Source organism: Oryzias latipes, chromosome 22 (genome assembly GCF_053564925.1).
Source record: "Oryzias latipes strain Hd-rR chromosome 22, Olatipes_Hd-rR_3.1".
Lineage (NCBI taxonomy): Eukaryota > Metazoa > Chordata > Actinopteri > Beloniformes > Adrianichthyidae > Oryzias > Oryzias latipes.
The window spans coordinates 16712237-16731296 of NC_136258.1; the positions used below are offsets into that span (position 1 = coordinate 16712237).

The 19060-nt window shown below is 39.2% G+C and overlaps 2 protein-coding genes across 7 annotated transcripts; one reads left to right on the forward strand and one right to left on the reverse strand.

The window, feature by feature from the left end:
- Positions 1-4828: 4828 nt before the first annotated feature.
- On the reverse strand, positions 4829-15445 carry arel1 (apoptosis resistant E3 ubiquitin protein ligase 1). Of its 5 annotated transcripts, none has more exons than XM_078940833.1 (22): positions 15348-15445; positions 14237-14443; positions 13800-13968; positions 12615-12835; positions 12021-12092; positions 11618-11844; positions 11165-11402; positions 10890-11059; positions 10546-10726; positions 10213-10454; positions 10054-10131; positions 9842-9983; positions 9632-9753; positions 9445-9520; positions 9221-9330; positions 8950-9129; positions 8605-8730; positions 8031-8160; positions 7866-7924; positions 7700-7789; positions 7452-7627; positions 4829-6597 (listed from the first exon to the last, which is right to left on the reverse strand). In XM_078940833.1, exons 2-22 carry the CDS (start codon positions 14382-14384, stop codon positions 6495-6497), a joined length of 3060 nt encoding a protein of 1019 aa, XP_078796959.1. In that variant the 5' UTR covers positions 14385-14443; positions 15348-15445; the 3' UTR covers positions 4829-6494. The 5 variants fall into 5 exon arrangements, with proteins under 5 accessions (XP_078796959.1, XP_011488723.1, XP_011488724.1 ...); XM_011490421.3 differs by lacking the exon at positions 15348-15445 and adding an exon at positions 14957-15093; XM_011490422.2 differs by lacking the exon at positions 15348-15445 and adding an exon at positions 14626-14964.
- Positions 14940-18712, forward strand: fcf1 (FCF1 rRNA-processing protein). Of its 2 annotated transcripts, XM_023951726.2 has the most exons (9): positions 15016-15094; positions 16251-16351; positions 16962-17026; positions 17128-17199; positions 17286-17434; positions 17520-17592; positions 17690-17777; positions 18107-18201; positions 18320-18712. In XM_023951726.2, exons 2-9 carry the CDS (start codon positions 16310-16312, stop codon positions 18366-18368), a joined length of 633 nt encoding a protein of 210 aa, XP_023807494.1. In that variant the 5' UTR covers positions 15016-15094; positions 16251-16309; the 3' UTR covers positions 18369-18712. The 2 variants fall into 2 exon arrangements, with proteins under 2 accessions (XP_004082382.1, XP_023807494.1); XM_004082334.5 differs by lacking the exon at positions 16251-16351 and having other exon boundaries at positions 14940-15094.
- The last annotated feature ends 348 nt before the right edge of the window (positions 18713-19060 follow it).

Consider the following 19060-nt stretch of genomic DNA (forward strand, 5'->3'; position numbering starts at 1 on the left):
ATGAGTCATGTTCGTGTCTGCACAAAAACGAAAAAATGATTGGTTCTGAATTCGAGGGAAAAAAAAGAGCACATTTGAATTTCCCACAGTGCATCGTTTTCTCTCATGTCTCTGGCTCAGCTTATTCCAGTTTTTATTGTCCATCTCAGGGAGACTTGGATTATCCCATCGCTGCCCTTCCAAACGTCAGCTGTGACTCATGAATCACATCCTCTTTATGAGAGGCCCAGTGTCTTAATTCAAGTGATTTCCAAGCACCATAGGGTTGTGTGGGAAAGGGAGCCGGTTTAGCTCGTGCTGGTTTGCGGCGCCTTCCGTCCGTGAAACCAGGGTTCGACTCCGGGCTGCTCCCTGTTCCCTTCTCTACTTCTGTGCCGGTCCCAAGCCCGGTTGCTTTGAGAAGGTTGCGTCAGGAAGGGCATCCAGCGTAAAACATTGCCAAGTTTTCCATGCGACTCGTTCGCTGTGGCGACCCCTGATGGGAAAAGCCGAAAGAGAGACATAGGGTTGTGTGGGAGAAAAAAAAAGAAGCTGGAATAAAATCCAGCAAGCATTTTCCCATTTTCAGTGAGTGGAGCGGCCTGCTCTTGTACGAGATGCACATTGGGGAGCAGCAGCTGATAGGATGCAGTCAATCTTTCTGTCAGGATAATCAGAGCCTCACCCTGTTTCTCCCCCTTTGCAGGGTGGTCCCTGACACGGTGAGCGTCTCCACTCTTACGGACTTGGCAGAGATCACCACAGACGGCAGGAAAACGAAACCCTTCAATCAGCATATTCCAGCAGGTGTGCTGTTCCCCACTTCTTCATCATCCAATTGTCTTGATCACTGAGGTTTTAGTGGTCTGTTTTAGTTTGTAACTTCAGCATCCATGAGTGAAACTAAATGTGCCAATAAGAAAGAAATATGATCTGCAGGTCCATGATTCAAATCCTGTCTTTGATGCTTTAGTCAAGCTGCTTTTCTCTCTCTACAGTTAACTTTGTGGAGCAGAGGTGAAGGTGAAACACGTCTCGAGCCTGTAAACACCAAGTGATTGGTGATAAGAGCAAAAGAAATGACTCATGTGCTAACCAGATGGAGTTACTACTTTGCATTCTCAAGGTTGTGGTCCGAGTTATTTGTCCTTCAACAACATCCTGCAACTTTGAATAAAGTAAGATCTGTTTAACTTGAAGAACATTTAAAAGATTAATAGCTGCAACATTTCCACACAGAATACCTATCACCAAATGAACATGCTAGCATGGAAGTGCATTTGCAATATTTTATTTTATATATTAAAGTATATAATAAATATATTAACATTTGCTTTTGCAAAAGCCTCAAGTTGAGAAACTTGAGGCTCTGCCAAACCTGGAAGTACTTGTCGTTGCAGTTCTTCATAAGACCACTGGAGGCAGGGTTTTTGAAGAATTTCCCATTGACTCCCATTTAAAAAAAGTCAGATTTTACACCAATTAGTGAACTTAGTCCAGTTTCCAAAATATTGTTTAGGTTTATTACATTATTATATAATTAATAAAACTATAAACAGATCTTTTTTCATCAGTTGTTTTGATTTTAGTTGTGCTCCCATTTTTGCTTCAGTAGGGCCTAATCTTTTTTTTTTTTTTTTTTTGGATTGGCAGGGGAATGTAACCATTACCGATTCAACAAAACCCCTGGTATGGTTCAGAAACAACAACTACAATTTCCTTTTCCTAACTTGGATTGGAAGTTGCAGAAATGGCAAAAAAAATTGAAAGTGTCTCGGTGTGTTGTAGTAAAAGAGTGATGAATATTTATCAAACAGAAAAATTAGACGGACTTACAGGAGTTTTACTTCATTTACTTCTATTTAGAGCTGCTGCTTCCAACTGCTTTAAAAAAAGAGCTGCTGTAATTTATTAAAATTAAATTATTTGGTCCAAGTAAAAAAAAAAGGATCTGACCAAACACAGCTGTAGAATTTTCACTATTTCTCACCAGAATAGTGTGAAAGAGATTTTTTTTTAAAAAAAGATCAATGTTGTTAAAGAACTTATAAAGGATTTGAAATTATTCCATAAGTCTTGGTCTCTTAAAATTCTTTCAAAGGTACAGATTCTTTTGAATTTCTTATTAAAGTTCAGATAGTTCCACTATACCAGCATACTGTGCACAGACAAGTCAATATAAATACTCTGTCAAGCAGAATTTCTCACTTTACAGAATTAGCTCAGTGGTCTAAAGCCTTTCTTTCACAGTAGCAAGGCTGCTGCCAGCAGAACTACAACATACTTTCACAATTTAGTCCAGCTAAAAATGGGAGTAATGAAACTTTCTTTTATCTCAATCTCATGACCTAAAGAGTTTTTCCTGAAAGAATCTCTTGTTGACAAGCCTCCAGGTCAGGAGTCGCTCGAGGCCTTGTAATGCTCATGTACTGTATAAAACACAAACTGCAGTGAAAGTGTTCCAAACAGGCAGAAAATGAGTCCACAGTCAAACTTGCAGCTGTGTAAAATTTGAACATTTATTAGCTGACCGCATCAGCCCGCCGACATTTCCTGACTTGTGCTAAACAGTAACTAAATGTGGTAGTCTCATTACTTTTGCAATCATTTTCTCATAACCTAAATGGAATTTATAATACATTTTGACCAACAACAATATTGAATTAGTGGTGTAATAAAAATATGAAGTCAACATTGAAAATGACCATTTCTAAACCCTATGTAATGCAGATTTAATGTAGTTTTCTTTTTTGCCTTCTCCCACACATTTAACACAGAACACTAAAATAGCATCCACTCTCATGGAGAACAACTTCTTTTGTAGTTAATACTTGTAAAAACCAAAAAATGTAAATGTAACTGTAAGATATCTTTAAAGTGTGGAGGAAAAAAGTAATTATTTTGCATCTGGCACCATACACATCTGTGATAGACATTGTGGCTGAAAATTCTACATCGGACAAAGAAAAAGGACACAAATTAGTAAGGGGAAAAACATCATGGGAGAACCAAAAGAGGAAGGAAAGAATTTTGTAGAAACAATGAAGTTGTGTGCCATATTTCCTGAATATCAACCATGTTGTTAAGATATTATGTAGTGAATGTAAATTGGGGCAGACAGATAGAACCAGGTTGGTTATAGAACACTCCAAACTGTACCAGGAACGAAGCAAAATCCCTCATCATCTATTCTGATCCAGCAGCTCGGATTATTTGTCAAACAGTATCTTCAAAAAAACTTTTTTTTTGTAAGTTACTGACGTGTTTCCCAACTTGCTGAATTTAATGTAGCTGAGCATCCCAGCAGGACAACCAACCTCATGAATCAGTATCTTCTCTCTGACAACAAATATAAAAAACATAGACAACCATCAGCTGGGGGACGCTTAATCTCTGGTACAGTTAAGCTTGTGGGGGTCTTGCTTGTATCCAACCTGAAATATGTGCTGATATTTCTTAAATGACATCTTTTTTATGCTAGATGTCCTTTTACTCTGGATACCTGAGGAGAAACCTTAACAGAAAGTGTTGCTGAGATTACATGGACTCAATTAGAGCAACACACAAACTGTCAACAGAATTGGGAGGAGTTAAAAAAGCTTACTCAGTGGCTTTTTCCTTTGTACCATTGTCATCACTGTAATGTTCTTTTTTTTCTAACCAGCTGTTTTGTCGATAATCTTAAATTACAGTCCCACTCAAGCCTGATTGAGCAAACAGCCACTTTAGCGGTCAGCCATTATGGAAGGAAGAAGTGGGGTTTTTTATTCTGATCCTGCTGAAGTTTAACTTTTTTGTGTTTTGTTTTTATTCTCACCTGATATTTACCAGTTATTAAAGTCAGGCCTTCATTTTGTTGCACAGTTGGCTGCTGGAGCCAAACTATCCTGTCCTTCAAAGGCTTTGAGGAGGACCGGCCTCCATAACTGCAGATGATAAATACCTTCAGCCAATCCAGTTGGCAGTTAATCAGCGGCGTCCAATCAGGTTAGGAGAAAGGGGAAGCAGACAAGCCCATGGCTGTTTAGCAGGACGGACGACGGGTGGTCTTGTAAGGGTGCAGGAAGCCTTATATGTGCTGTCTGCAGACTATTACCTTTGATCAGAGGGACAGATAGTCATCTCCTCTGGGGGTGGGGGGCAGAGAAAATTAGTAGGTACTGGACATTACTCTTTACTTAGCAACCATGAAGTGAGCTGCACAATAATCTATTTGCAATGTTTGTCAGAAAAAAACATTTTTGGGGGGAGGGGGGTTATAGTTTGTTGCACAATTATCCTTCTCTTAGCAGTTATAGCATGGAGGAGAACAGCTTTCTCATTCATGGTTCCTTTTTAACAATTATAGCTCCAGGGAATTTTGAAAGAATCCATTATGCAAATCCACAGGTGCATGCCAGCACAAACTAACTGGACTCCTGCCTTCAAGTGCTTCAAGATGCCTTTCTTTCAGCTTCTGGTGGAGTTCAAACCTCTGAGAGGAGGCACGTAGGGAACACGTGTTTGTAGGAAAGCATGTTTACACCACAGCAACTGTAAATAATGGGATTTTCAAAACATTATAACAGCAAAAGTTTTCCAACTTTGAATTAAAATTGTGATTTCAGGCATTTTAAAGTCAACAAAGACCCTGTAGATAAATCTGATTAGCTCAAAATAGGTAAAGCAGATCGCATTGTACTTAAATTGTAAATACCTTTTATGTAAAAACGTGTCAATATCATGTGTACCACTAGCGCCCCCTTGTGTGTAAAACCTTTTGCCGTGAAAGGTCATTTCTAAGACCAAACAATGTATTCAGAGTTTCACTTTCATAGTTTCCAAAAAAAGATACAATAAAACAAATATATTTATTCAGTCGTCTTTTATTCCAAGAAACAAACAGGACCTGCAGTTCAGAAAAATCTTCAAACATTCGTCATCAGAAGCTTCCCATAAAAAAAAAAAAAAAAGTACCCAAGCTTCAAATTGCTAAGCAGCTACTTCCCAATATTTACAGTGTTAAAAGTTTCACTTGGGTCAGAAAACCAACAAAAACCCTTTTCAACATTTGAGAAAAAAATGAAGCAAGACATGTTTTGTTTGAAATGACAACACTGTACATATAATGGGCAACTTCATTTGGTGTTAAGTTTTATCTTTGCAAATAGTATCATAAAGTGCCGATAAACATTTATAACAGCTTATAACAATGTCAGTATCTTCAGTAAACCCAGTTAACATTGCACAATCCTGACAAATAAAACAACAGGTAACACTGGAAAATGTCTTTGACTCAGCCTTTACTTTAACTATGTTTTGCCATTCCTCAAGTGTAAACTCCAATTGGCTTCATCGAACTAAAGGATGACACTAACTATATGAATAAAATAAAAAATACAATTTGGATAAATGAACACTTCTACAGGTAGCTAATGTTACAATAACATAGCTAGGGATCCTAAAAACTCAGCAGGATGGACCTTGAAACAAAATGATAATAAATACAAATATTTTGGCTCAGAAAGATGATAAAAATGAAAACTTATTTTATAATGACAGAAGAATATTTCCCTCGCGATTCTTTTATGCCGTTTCAGATCAAGTTTTTTTTAGATCAAGAGATTTCCGATACTATGTGAATAAACAGGGCATGACATTATGGAAAAAGTTGTGCCAAAGGATCACAAGACATTTTCTGAGAATCAACCTATTAAAGGTTGGGAGTTTCAAAGTAAAAGCATATGAGTAAATGTTGATTTTTTTTTTTCATGAGTGTGTCCTGGAACATTACTCCAAGTGAAGCCTGTACATTTTGCTGAGGCGATGAAACAGATGAAAAGGGTATTAATAAGGCAGGTAATACAGGAACATAGGTCAACACAAAAGACTAATAAATTAAAAACATTGAAAACTATAGAAAGTCGTTTCCTATAAAATTATGCTCGCCCCAAGTAAACAAATTTAAATAAAACCCAGCAAGCATGCAGGGAATAACTAAATCCCATAAATGATTAATCCAAATTTTAAAGGTGACGAAAAATAATGTAGACCCAAGTATGTACAAGCACTGAAACAAGAGGAATATTATATATGTACACATACATCAGTCCCTGATTGATTAAGGCCAAAGTGATGTAGATGCATCTGCCCTCCAGTTCACATGAAGGCTGCTCTTCCACTGTAGAGTTCAGTTTGCAAAATGCAAAAGAAGCCGTTTTAAGGTAAAACTGAAGGCCCATTCTCCTGCATTCATCTAAAATGTATAAAGCTGCTTTCAGAAATAAAAAAAACCCTCAACCCTATTTTTTTTCAAGTTCACATATTCTTTGTTTTTGTTAAGAAACAAGTGAGATAACTTTATGTACATACTGTAGCACTAGAGTCCATGTGAGCCCCACTGTGAGGCCAGCCCATCTGAACAGCTTCCTCACAGCTGATGCAGGAACACATCGAGAGTGCCGAGATGTTTGACTGTTTTGTATTGGTAAGAAATGGGAAACTGGAGGAGGTTGGATGATGCACAGTGGCAGGAGTCAGAGCATGCCAAAGCCTTCGCTCCCCTCACTGATGGCCAGCTTCAGCATCTTGTGCAGCTCCTCATAGGAGTCGTATGTAGGGAGGCACAGCTGGTTAAAACTGGAATGAGAAAAGAGAAGTTTTCAGTACCGTTTCCAATATTTTTACATGCATGTATAAACAGCTGTAAAATCTGTGCCTCTTCAAAACAGACAAGTTTTTCCATCTGGAGAAGAAAATTGGGTTTCTGTTGTTGTGAAGCTTAGATTGTTATGCATTAAAAAGCTGTTAGTGAGCCGCATTGCTGTTTTTGGTGACAGAAAATAAACAACTAAATCCCACAAACACTGTTTCTGCTGTTCCAAGAAAAATTCCAAATAGTTATCTAAACTAAAGATTTTTTATTTTTTCAGTTCCATGCTCACTCTGATTATCTATTGAGCTCTTTTCACAGTGTTACCGGTGGTCTTTTAATTATGATTATACTGTTTTTAGCCAAAATATTTTACTGCAGACCAGCATGGGTTTATTGGAAATTCACCTGAGTTGTGGGCGGAGCAACCCCACCCCCCTTCCCCTCCCCATTGCTGAGACCTGTTTACCCGCTCTCCCACTAACTTACATCCCCTCACAACACCAACCTAACATTGCTAGTCCAATAAAAATGGCGAGCAATATTGGAGCTATCCAGCCGGACAGTTTTGAGCCAGATGCCAGCTCGGAGGAGGAAAACGAAGACGTACATGGATCAAGGATCTTTTTCCAACTGCATTTTTTGGTCTGCTCCTGATTCACAATTATTTAAATAAAGAAATGCAACTTTAAGCTTAATTTGCTCAATATATGTCCTCCATCATCAGAAAAATCTCACATGAACATGTCAATACCCAAACATGATCTCATAAACAGAGCGGCTGGGATGCCACAGCAAAGAAATCAACAAAAATGGCATCCTTTAGACTCATTTTACTTACCAGGTGTGTGCAGTGGGCAAAGTGCTGTGTGTCGGGGCAGCGATGATCTGAAAGGAGGGGCACAGAGTGTTGAACCCCCCTGGTGGAAGCTGAGACGAGCCAGTGGTGAACTGCAGCAGACGTGCCAGTTCCTCCTGGGTGAAGCTGGACACCACTGCCCAAAACCACTTCATCACCTAAAACAAAGAGAAACTTTCTCAGAGGATGTCCAGCTGCAGGAAAATAAAACAACTGTCTGAAGGACATACTTTCTCTCTGAAGTGCCACGATCCTCCAACAATCACAGCGTGAGCTTTGAAGTCCTGCACGTTGATGTCACCCGTGCCGCACATCAACAGCTGAGGAGATGAAAGAAAAGCATACAGTGTGACGGTATAAAAGACAGCGGGATTTAACAACAAACATCGCACGTACCTCCAATTCGTTCTCATCAAAAATGGCCAGCAGGTTTTCTGGAACCAGTTCATTCAGACCTGCGATTGATGAGGAGGTTACGATAATTAGATGCACATTAGAGAAGATTTTTAATTGGAGGTATTGGCACCAAATGATACAGCCCAGCTGCGCTGCTTTCTTCACCTTTCAGGAAGTGTTCCACCTCCTCCCTCACTTGGCTGGCCAGTCTATACTGAGCCAGCAGGTTCAGATAATGCATCTTGTTTTCATTTGTAACGGCGATCTGAGCTCCGCCTGAGATCAACTCCACCACCTGCAGGACAGCGGAAATGTCAAGTACAACTTATGGCCAAAAATAAGCAAAAGATCTGATGTAGACTGACAAAGTTGAACTTTTTAGTTCTTTGACGACTACTTTATGAATGACAGATTGCACAAAATAAACTGCTGATTTATGCAGATTTTCTCAAATATAACTAGACTAAGTATTAATCTTAACAACATTTCATAAAAAAGTTTTTAACTATTCTACATTTGATGTTTTATATTTTTATACTAAAAACTCATTTAAAAAAAAAAACTGGATACCAAACCTTTGTTGTCAACCATCACACAAACTCACCACACCCCTCTTTACAACAAACAAATACTTCCCAAACAAGCCATGTGGTTCTTTTTGTTTGCTTTATTGCCTCTATCTCCTGCAGAATCCCACCATGGAAAAAAAAGGAAGTTTCTTTCCAAAGCGTTACCTCACCTTCTCCAGCTGTCCAGACTTGCTGTACTTCTCCTCAGCAAACACCAGGTCCATTTCACTCACGTCATTGTTTAGGATGAAGCAGACTTTAGTTTTGTAGAACTCCTGGTCATCTGTCTCAAAATACTGTGAGAAAAACAAAACAAAAACACAGAAAAATTAGGTTTTAAATAAAGACAGCGTTTGGTCTTCATGGTGAGACGGGTAAAACCATGACTGGGTGGGCCTTTATTTGTGTTAGATAAACAGGGCAAGATGCAGGATGGCTTTTCATCGTGTAAATAATCTATAAAAAAAGAAAATTCAGCCAGAACCTGTGGGGGATGGAAAAACACGGTTCTATACCTTGTAATTCATTCTCAGGCCAATAATCTGAGCCAAGAAGGAGCGTGTGAAGCGAGCTCGCACCAGCTGTTTGTAAGCTCCACCCAGAGCGGACTCATACAGACACTTTCCTACCACGCGGCCTGCAAACTCGTACATCTTAAGGCGAAGGTGGGGTGGCTTCTCAGCATTTGGGTGCACCTGAAAAAAGTAAGATGCCGTTTTCTTTTTAAGTTTCCACAACCAAACAGGAAAACAAATTCCTAATGTGGTTAGAAAATGAATTACTCACGAGACCCTGGCTGTTCTCACTAAAGCGGGTAAACAGCTGGTTGGAGGTGTCAAAGAGGGACTTACAAATAAGCTCAAACCATTCCCTACGAGGGCCTCCCCAGTCCAGAGCTGCAGGAGCATAGCAAGAATGAAAACTTTTGTGCTCTTAAGTATGAGACTAAGAGAATTTGAGACAACTATAAATCAAAATCTTGATAACCCCACACTAGACTGAGTTCTTACCTTCCTCATCCTGGAAAACAATCTCAAAGTTCTTACACCAGTCTGACACTGAGAAGTTCCTGGTAGCCTTCAGTGACTTCAGTGTACCAAAAACAAAAGGGTGAAGATGAAAGGCGTCCGAACTTTATTAACGTTAGGTAAATACCTTTAAAAAGTGTATTTATGTTGAAAAAAAGGCAGAACTTACTGAATCTAAAATGTTGTGTCGAGTAATTTTTAAGCAGGTTTTAGTTCGAGGTTTCTTGGAGTTGATGTGCCTGAGTTCACGTTGAAAGAAGTTCACCTTATCTTGAAAGGTTTCAGAGCCACCTAAGGTAAAAAAAACAAAACAAAAAAAAGATAATTTATAGCCTGCAGAAGGGAGCAAACATTATCTTTGAAGAAGACTCCAACAAACCAATATTTTTGTGCAGGAAGCGAATGAAAGTAGCTGCCATGATGTTTCTATCTTTGCAGCTGAGCTCCACAGGAGGTTGTATCCCATCATCCACCACAAGAGTTAGGTATTTATGAATGGGGTCAGGGCCATGGTAGGTAAACTGAAAAGAGAAGGAAGGGTGAGCAGAAAAACCAAATCAAATGGCTCCTTCTCTACGATTTGCTACTTACTTTAGTTCCCGGACAAACTCGAAATGTGAAAAGCCGCCAGGGAATAATCTTCAGGTAGAACTCCTTGACAGACAGTTGCTGGTGGAGGAGAATGAAAGCACTTTTATTTTAAATGAACTGATATTAAATCTAAATAGCATCTGACAGGATTTCACGCACCTTTGGCGATATGTAGCAGTAGACCTTTTTTGGTTTCTTGACTTTTTCTGGTTGTCCTTCCACGGGAGAGTCATGCTCATCCTCCTCCTCCATGGAAGGCCTCCTTTGAGGCACCAGCAAAGAGGAGGCTTGTAACTGCCAGGAGGAAGTGCTGTAATTCCCGCTGCTATAAAGATATGCCTCAAAGTAGATGCTAATGCCCGGAGTGGACACGTTCTTCTCCACACAGGTCTTTTCATTCTCTGCCATGAGCAGGGAGAATATTAGGTTTCAAAATAAAAACATGCAAAAGAGGGGATTTTTGTTTGTTTCATTAACTTAAGGACTGCTCACCACTGAGAACAATTATGTCAAACTCCCCATTGCTGAGTTGCTGATCCTTATAGGAAATGCAGGCTCGGAAACAGCCCGTCTTCCTCAGGGTCATTCTCAGCAGAACCTGGCACTGCTGTTTGTTAAGAGACACAGACTTACTGTAAAAATCCTCTTGACTGTCATCTTCTGATATGCCGAGCTGAAAGAGCAGGAAAAAAACATTAGTGAAGCCAGATTTACTGAGACCAGCTTTAATAGGACTGTTTTAGCTCCAACAGAGAGATAAGAAGAAATCCTGGGTTTTTACTTTTTAATTTTTTTTAAAAGTAGCTTAAATATCAAGAAACTCAAAACTGCCTTACAGAATGCACATGGAGGCTGTAGTTGGCTTCATCTGTTAGAGAAGTGGAGTTACTGGTGGGGTTTCCATACTCATCTCTTGGTTCAATTTGTAAAGTGTGCTGATGGCCATTTGTTAGAACCAGGGTTGAAAAATGACATGTTATTTTGGTTTTTGAAGGAACAACTGTACCTGATGGGGGGAGAAATATTTTTAAAAGTCAAGGGAAATAAAGATATAAATCTAAAAAGTATATTAATTTAAAATATGAACACAACAAAGACGTCATAGTCAGACCTGGCTGGAATATCTTGTAATAAGGACTGTAGGCCACACTGAGGCCCCCCAGCTTGATAGCGACCTCATAGCGTCCAGCCTTGCGCACTGTGAAGGCCACTTTCACCACGTTGGATTCTGGTTCTTGTAGAACCTCTTGTGTGACTGGAATGTCCAAGGCCAGTTCAATATGGGTAATGTTGACCCTTAGGCCCACAGGTCGATGGGCTGGGAAAGGCTGACCATTCTTGTAGAACAACTGAGGAAGAAAAAGGATAAAGGGTTTTTAAAGGTAATTTGACTTTTTGCTGTTTGTTTGCTGTGGGTAACAGTAATTAACAGCAAATAAATAAATATAATAATAAATAAATAAAAATAAATAAATAGCAGCCGAATTTGACACCCTGGGTTCTCCTGGGTTAAAAAAAAAAGAAGGCTTCTGTTCATTTAGTATTCTTTAAATTATTTTTTTACCTGCACTCTAAAACTCATTGTCTGCCCGACTTCCTGTGGCTCCTTCCAGTCCCATGACACCTTGCAAGAACGGGGGTCCAGGTAGTTGCCTCTGACATAATCGTAGATGCTGCGGTCACCCCGTCGCCCTGGATCCTCATTCTGCAGGAAGCTGACAACCCTCGCTGCAAGCTCACAAAGGAACTTGATGGTAAAGACAAATGCTATGATGGAAACAGTTATTCCACCTGAAACATGAAACAGAGAAATGAAGGGGGTCGGAAAAAATACATAGAAGTGAAGATTTAAAGTAAATATCTGGGTTTGTAAATACATTAAGCAATTTTTAAAAACTTTTTAACTACAGTAACTGAGTTGAAAACTGCTCTTGAGATACTTGTCCAACAAGTAACGATTGACTCACCAATCACGTAAAACATGAGGTCCCTTGTCAAGAAGCACAGCGCCACAGTACAGCCAAATAAGAGAGCTCCAGCTGCAGTAACAATGCAGGAATGCAAGAAAAATCCAATCATTGACAGATCTCAATGCTTTGAGTCAGCAGAAAAAATTATAATGAGAATGGCAATTCCTTATAAAACACAAGTTTACATCAAAATGACAGTGGTTTGATTTCAAGTGTCAGCTTTTGTTTTTAAAAGGAGTGAGAAAAACTACTACTATGTGGCTGAACATGAGGAATGTTGCCAAGCAGGCATCAGCATTGATACGTTTTCCAGTTTACGTACAAAGTTCTAACACAATACATTTTTGTGGAACAAAAAAAAAACACAAAAAAGGGTTGGGTTAGGCATAGAGGTTAGTCAACATCAAAACTTGCAACACCACAAAAAATCATTGACACCTAGTCATGAGCGGAAAAACATTAAAAAAATAAATAGGTACAAAATTCTCATTTTATTTTTAAAACTTAATGTTCATCCTGAAAATAGATGTTATTGCAAATAAACTATTACTTTAAAGGCCCCAATAAAAGCAAAAAGTAAAAGAATCTCACCGATTGACCACTTTTCATTCAGACGCCTCTCAGCAAGGCTGTGCACCAGCCTGATCTCGTAGTCTTGGTCCCGTCTCCCTCTGGAGGCCCTCAGGATTTTAATGCCTGTAGACAGTTTTATGTAGTCTTCGTAATAGTAGCCCCAGGCGGCTAAAGAGAGCTGAAGCTGACTGTCAAACTGAGAGAGATCATCCAGATTCATACAGCCTAAGGTCTTCAGTCTGCACAGAAAACAAAAGCAAAAGTACACGGTGTAAATGAGTACTTCTGAGTTTTTATTTTATAAGACATTAAAATACAATCACTTTTGTCATCTGTGTTTAACAAGATCCACAAGATGTTTTTTTCCCTTTCTTTTTTGTTTTGTTTTTTAAACAGGACCCCTTGCCCCACTATCAAACAAAGCAAATGAGATTCAGCAGGATGCCCCCCCCCCCCCCCCCCCAAGTCATTTAGTGACCTTTTCAACAAATGACAAAACATCTCTCAACTTGATATTCTGCAATATTTTGGTGAAAACTGTTTAATATTTTCGAGTTATCTTTGGTCAAGCTAAACAAAAACTACAACTGAAAAAAAAATCTAACAATTTTATTCAACTTTTAACTGGAATACAGAAAAAGTTAAACAGGTTAACTAGATTAAATCCAACTGTATCTAGGTTTGTCACAAGCTCCCTTATAAGAATATAAATAATAAAAGTAAAAACTATTGTTGATTATTCATGGCTTTCAGGAATGTAACACACCAAGCTGTGGGAGAGGCTAAAAAGAATTTCTGAAATAGCTCCTTAGAAAACATCCAGAATTGTGTACTTGGTTTTTTTCTTGAAAGGCAATAACTAAGACATACTTTTGATTTTGCTTATATGTAATTTTATTTTATTCTTTTCTTATCTTCTAATGCACATGCAGAAAACATCTGCATTGCTGCAGGGTCTCAAAAGAGTAACTTTTACTGCAGTAACCCCCAGAAGCACTGCAGCCCACACAGCTCAGTGTCAGCAAACCCCTCTCATCTTACATGGACAAGCTGCCCTCAAGTGGACAAATACAATTATAATGCCTTTACTATTGTTTCTGTGTCTATCTTATCAAGTCAATAAAATAAAGTAGCTTTACAAATATGACATCTGAATCTGAAGCTAAGTCACCAAAATGAGATGCTGCCACTGAAAGTGCTTACGTGTGGTAATAGTGCTCCAGGTTCTGAGAGCAAAGCCACTCCTGAAGGGCAAAGTCACGGAGCAGCTGGATGTGAGCCTCTGCAATTTCCCTCCAGCGCTGATGTTCCCTCACCACTTCCTCCAGGCGACTTAGGGCGCTCAAACTGAATTCTTCTAGTGTTTGCACATCTGAATGACACATGAACAAAAGATACTAAAAATCCCTGCAACTAGGCTAAACATCTCCTCTTTACGATCATTTGTGCATTACCTTTAAGTCGGGTCATTGTGGGGGAAAAAATCATACAAATTAAACAATGGCAAATGAAATCTTTTGTTGAAATTTTAATTCATAGATTTAAAAAAATTGTGAAGTACAGCCTAATTCAGCCTGGACAGAACCACCGAGTACATTCAACTATGCGCTGCTCAGTAATGATAAACAACCCTCACTGACCTTCAAACAGGATCTTGTATTCTGAAATGCTATGTCCATGGAGCCATTCCTCAATCTGGTTTTCTTTTCTTTTCTTCCAGCGTAATTCCCAGAAGAGGCCCCACGACACTGAGCAGAAGAGGAAGGTCAGGAAAAAGCGGCGGTCCATCAGACCATCTTTCAGCCTTCATTTAGCCATCCGTTCTCGTGGGAAACAGCCAGATGCCTCTGGTCAAGTCAAAAGTGGAAGAAGGAGAACAATACTTTAGCACAGCCTAGACACGACACGTTAAAAGCACATGAAATAAACATTTCTTAGGTCTAAAATTACTTTTTAAAAACCCTACTGATAAAGCAAACAACTAAAACTAAATGCGCATGTAGAATATTAATGGAGGGGTGATACAAACCATTTTTGTTGAATGAATCACCTTTTTACTATTTTAAAATACACTTAAAAACCCTCGTTGGAATTGCTGCGGCGTAAGTCCGCGTTGTAATAACTAGTAGGGGTTAAAAGCCCAGAGAGGCAAGTCCATGCTAGTAGAAATAGCAATTTAAGTTAGCCAACAATGTATGTAGCGTCATTTTTCAGCGAAGTCTGCAACCCCCCGCCATGAAAACAAAGACGCACACCCACACAAGCTCGTTTAACGCAGCTTACAACCCCACACCAACACGGAACAACTCTTTGACAGAGACACACTCCAACTTGTCTACGTTATTAAATTAAAAACACACCTTCATCTGCCAGGCGTTAGCATAGCAACCGGAAAATGAACAGAGAGAAGTCCACTTTTGATGACGCAAGCACAACACGAGGGTAGAAGGAGCGTTTTCATTCTGCTGTTTAGCGTTGAGGACCAACTTAAAATCATGGTAAATAATATACATTAATCACGTTGCCTTTTTTGTTGTTGAAAGTGTTTTGGGAAATGTGCTGTAATCCGAATTAGATGATGTCGTTAGGACAAACATGAGTTTTAGCTAAGTATGTCTTTGTTCAAGCTAGCCTAGCTAAGCTAGTCAGTGCTAGCCTAACCTTTCAGATTTACTCCTGGCTCGATACGATTTTATTTTTCTGTTGTCCTTTTTTAACTTCCCCCAAACAAATTGGCAGTGAAACAAATACCATGATCTTCCAGAGTACAGCAGTTTTAGTGCTTCTGGGAAGAAACTGTTCCTCGTGGTCTTTACTTTGCTTCGCAGCCTCCTGCCTGAGGGGAGCTGGGAGAACAGAGGGGGTGAGTGGGATCTTTTAGGATGCGGGAGGCTCGTTTTACTATCTGGCTTCATAGATTTCAGTGGTGGTCTGCAGGCTGCAACCCACAGTCCTCTGCACAGCTTTAGCCACCCGTGGCAGCGCAGCTTCATGCCACAGAGATCATACAGGAAGACAGGACACTCTCCTACACACCTAAGGAGGTCGGGACTGAGATCCCCATCCCAGCTCGCCTGAGCCTCTTGAGAAAATGGAGACACTGATGTGTCTTCCTGATTAGGTAGGAAGTGTTGGTGCTCCAGGTTGTTGGAGATGTGCATGCCCAAGTACCTGAAGCTAGAAACCACTTCCACCACGGCCCCTCCGATGTTAGGAGGTGGGGGTGTCTGTCCCTCCTGAAGTTCACAATCATCCCTTTGGTCTTCTTCACGTTGATGCAGAGGTTGCTGTCTCTGCACCAGCCCTCCAAGTGTTCCGCTTCCTGCCTGTAGTCACAGCCACAGCTGTGTCATCCGCAAACGTCACGATCAGACGGCTGGGGTGACTCGCCGTGCTGCAAGGTGAACAGGAAGGGACTTAGCACACAGCCCTGGGGGGAGCCCATGCTGAGGTTGATCGGGGAGGAGGAGACATCGCGGATCTTCACAGACTGTCTGTGCGATCTGTCTTTCAGGAAGTTCAAGACCCAGTTACACAGAGTGGAGCTCAGTCCGAGTGTATGTAGTTTTAGATCAGGGTCTGTGGGATGATTGTGTTGAAGGCTGATGTGAAGTCCAGGAAGAGCAGACGAACATACAAGTTCTTATTTTCTAGGTGGGTGAGGGTTGCGTGGACCAATAGCCCCCAATAGTCATTCAGACCTGTCACTGTGGATGTTTCTGGGGATTGGAATGATCGTGGCGGTCATCAAGCAGGTGGGGACCACTGCCTGCTTCAGGGAGGTATTGAAAATGTCTGTCAGCACCTCTGTGAGCTGGTGTGCACAGTCCTTCAGCACCCGTCCAGGGATGTTGTCAGGTCCAGCAGCTTTTGTGAGGGTCGGTCCTCTGGAGGGTCGTCCTCCTCACTTCTGCGGGAGTCACATTGAAAGGCTCATCACCATGTGGGGTGGTGAGTCCGGTGCTGGGGGCATGTTGAGGTCCTCAAAGGGGTTGTAGATGCAAGCATAGAAGCATAAATAGATGTATTAACAAAAAAGTACTTATTTTATTGTGAAAAAACAAATAATTAACAAATTATCAGGTAATTTCAGCTTGTTAGAGCTCATGTTTATACATTTGAATAGTTGTCTTTTCCCTTTAATTTTTTTTCAACATAAGTTTAAATTAGTCCTGTTGAATAAAACAGGCAGCATATCTATTTAGGCAATTTTTTAATATATAATTTTCTTATTTTGTGATGAAAAATTCGACATGATAGCTTTGACCATGACATTTACTTGAATGCTTTGACATCGAACAACTTTTATGAAATTTTTTTTTTGCTTTAAAGCTAGTGTTCTTGTTTTCATTTTCTGTCAATTAGGGGAAACAGAAAACAAAAAAGTTTGCAGCCATGAAGCGAATGATTAGTCTGAAGGATCAAAGAATGTAAGTCTGCTTCCTTTTTCCATCTTTGCCTTTCTCAGTCCACATACACACACACACATATAAGCATAATGAATATTGAAAATGTTTGCCTTGTTTTGTAGAAAAGATAAAGACCGTGCTAAAGCAAAAGAAAAAAAGAAGAAAGACCCGTCAGCACTTAAGGAAAGAGAAGTGTACGTTACTTATCTTTATTCATTATAAATATGTGTTTTAGTAATTGATGGCTTTGTGAGGTGTTATTTCTGAAATTCTTGTGCAGCCCCAAGTACCCATCATGCCTGTTCTTCCAATACAACACTCAGCTTGGCCCACCGTACCACATTCTGGTCGATACAAATTTCATCAACTTCTCCATTAAGGCCAAGCTGGATATTGTTCAGTCTATGATGGATTGCCTGTACGCCAAATGTAAGTTTTGCTTTAGTTAGTCACAATCACATATATCACGTTGGTTTTCCATTTTTTTATTCTTTTTTTCCCCGACCCATTCCAGGTATCCCTTATATAACAGACTGCGTGATGGCTGAGATTGAGAAACTTGGAATGAAATACAGGGTTGCTCTCAGGTAGAAACATAATTTGTTATATTTTAAATGTTTAGATATATGTTAGAGACATTTTTTTCTTCTTATTCTTTACACAATTTACTCTTTTAAAATGCAGGATAGCGAAAGATCCCCGCTTTGAGCGCCTGCCGTGCACACACCAGGGAACCTACGCTGATGATTGCTTAGTCCAACGTGTGACACAGGTATGGAGTTAAAACTTGTCTTGCTTGGTGTTCTTCCTGTTATTTCCTCATGTAATTGTAATAATCTGCTACAGTTGTTGGTATTTACATGCTTTTGCAGAAAAGGGAATTTTTCTTGTTTCTTGTTCGTTTAAATAAAATTATGAACAAATACATTTAATTTTTTTTACAGCCCTTTTGAAAACCATCAAGTGGTTTAATGATGAAAATAAAGACCACCCTTATATAAGTTAATTTATTTTGCAGATATTTTTCAATGCATAAATTAAGTGGGACGTGTGTGTGTTGTAAAATAAATAAATAATAAGAATAAAAACTTTTTGTTGCAGCATAAGTGTTACATTTTGGCAACAGTGGACAGAGATCTGAAGAGAAGAGTTAGGAAGATTCCGGGAGTGCCAATCATGTACATCTCCAATCACAGGTAATCTAGATGTGTGTCACCTCAAACATCCTAAACAAAAGTTTGCTTTCAAAAAGAGAGAAATTAAACTTAACCTTACTCCAAACTCTTACTTTTGTTCTTTTTTATCTCAATACAGGTATAATATTGAACGGATGCCAGATGACTATGGTGCTCCAAGGTTTTGATGTGTCCAACATTAAGCTGAACCTGTTAATATGAGGATGGCTTCTGGAGATGACTTCTTTGTGTATTTAAATTGATATAACTTGATCTGGATTTCAAATCCAATTTCAGTTTTCAACTTTCCTTTTGGTTTGTTTTCATGACTTTTTTCCATTTTTTTTCTCTGTGAACAAATAAAGTTTTGAAGTGCTCTCTGCAGTTATTGCAACAAAATAAAATACCATTTATTATTATTATTATTCTTTTTTTCTTCCTGATAGTTTCGTGTGTGTGTATTGTATACACACATTCTCATATTATTTGTAAAAGGCACATTAAAAAAAGAATTAATAAAGAAACAAAAAAACTTCTCTTTGTGGGCAAAGAACTTTTTTTTATTTTTATCTCAAAAGATCCTCCAGTTCATAAACAAAGGCACACATTTAGCTTTTTTTACGCATTTTGTTTTTTTGTCTGATTCATTTTTAGGTAAATAAAAATCAAGCAGTTACTTCGGCAACTGGTGTGTTTTTTTGGTTTCTGTAAAATATTAGAATTTTTTGCCTTTGCAAATGTTCTGGCATTTTAATTGTTTAACTTAAGCTTAACCTTAAAATGTAACCTGCTAATACAGTATTTGATCACTTTTAGCAGGTATAGTGCTTTATACCATACTACAACATTATACTTCATATAATATATTGCATATGGTAAT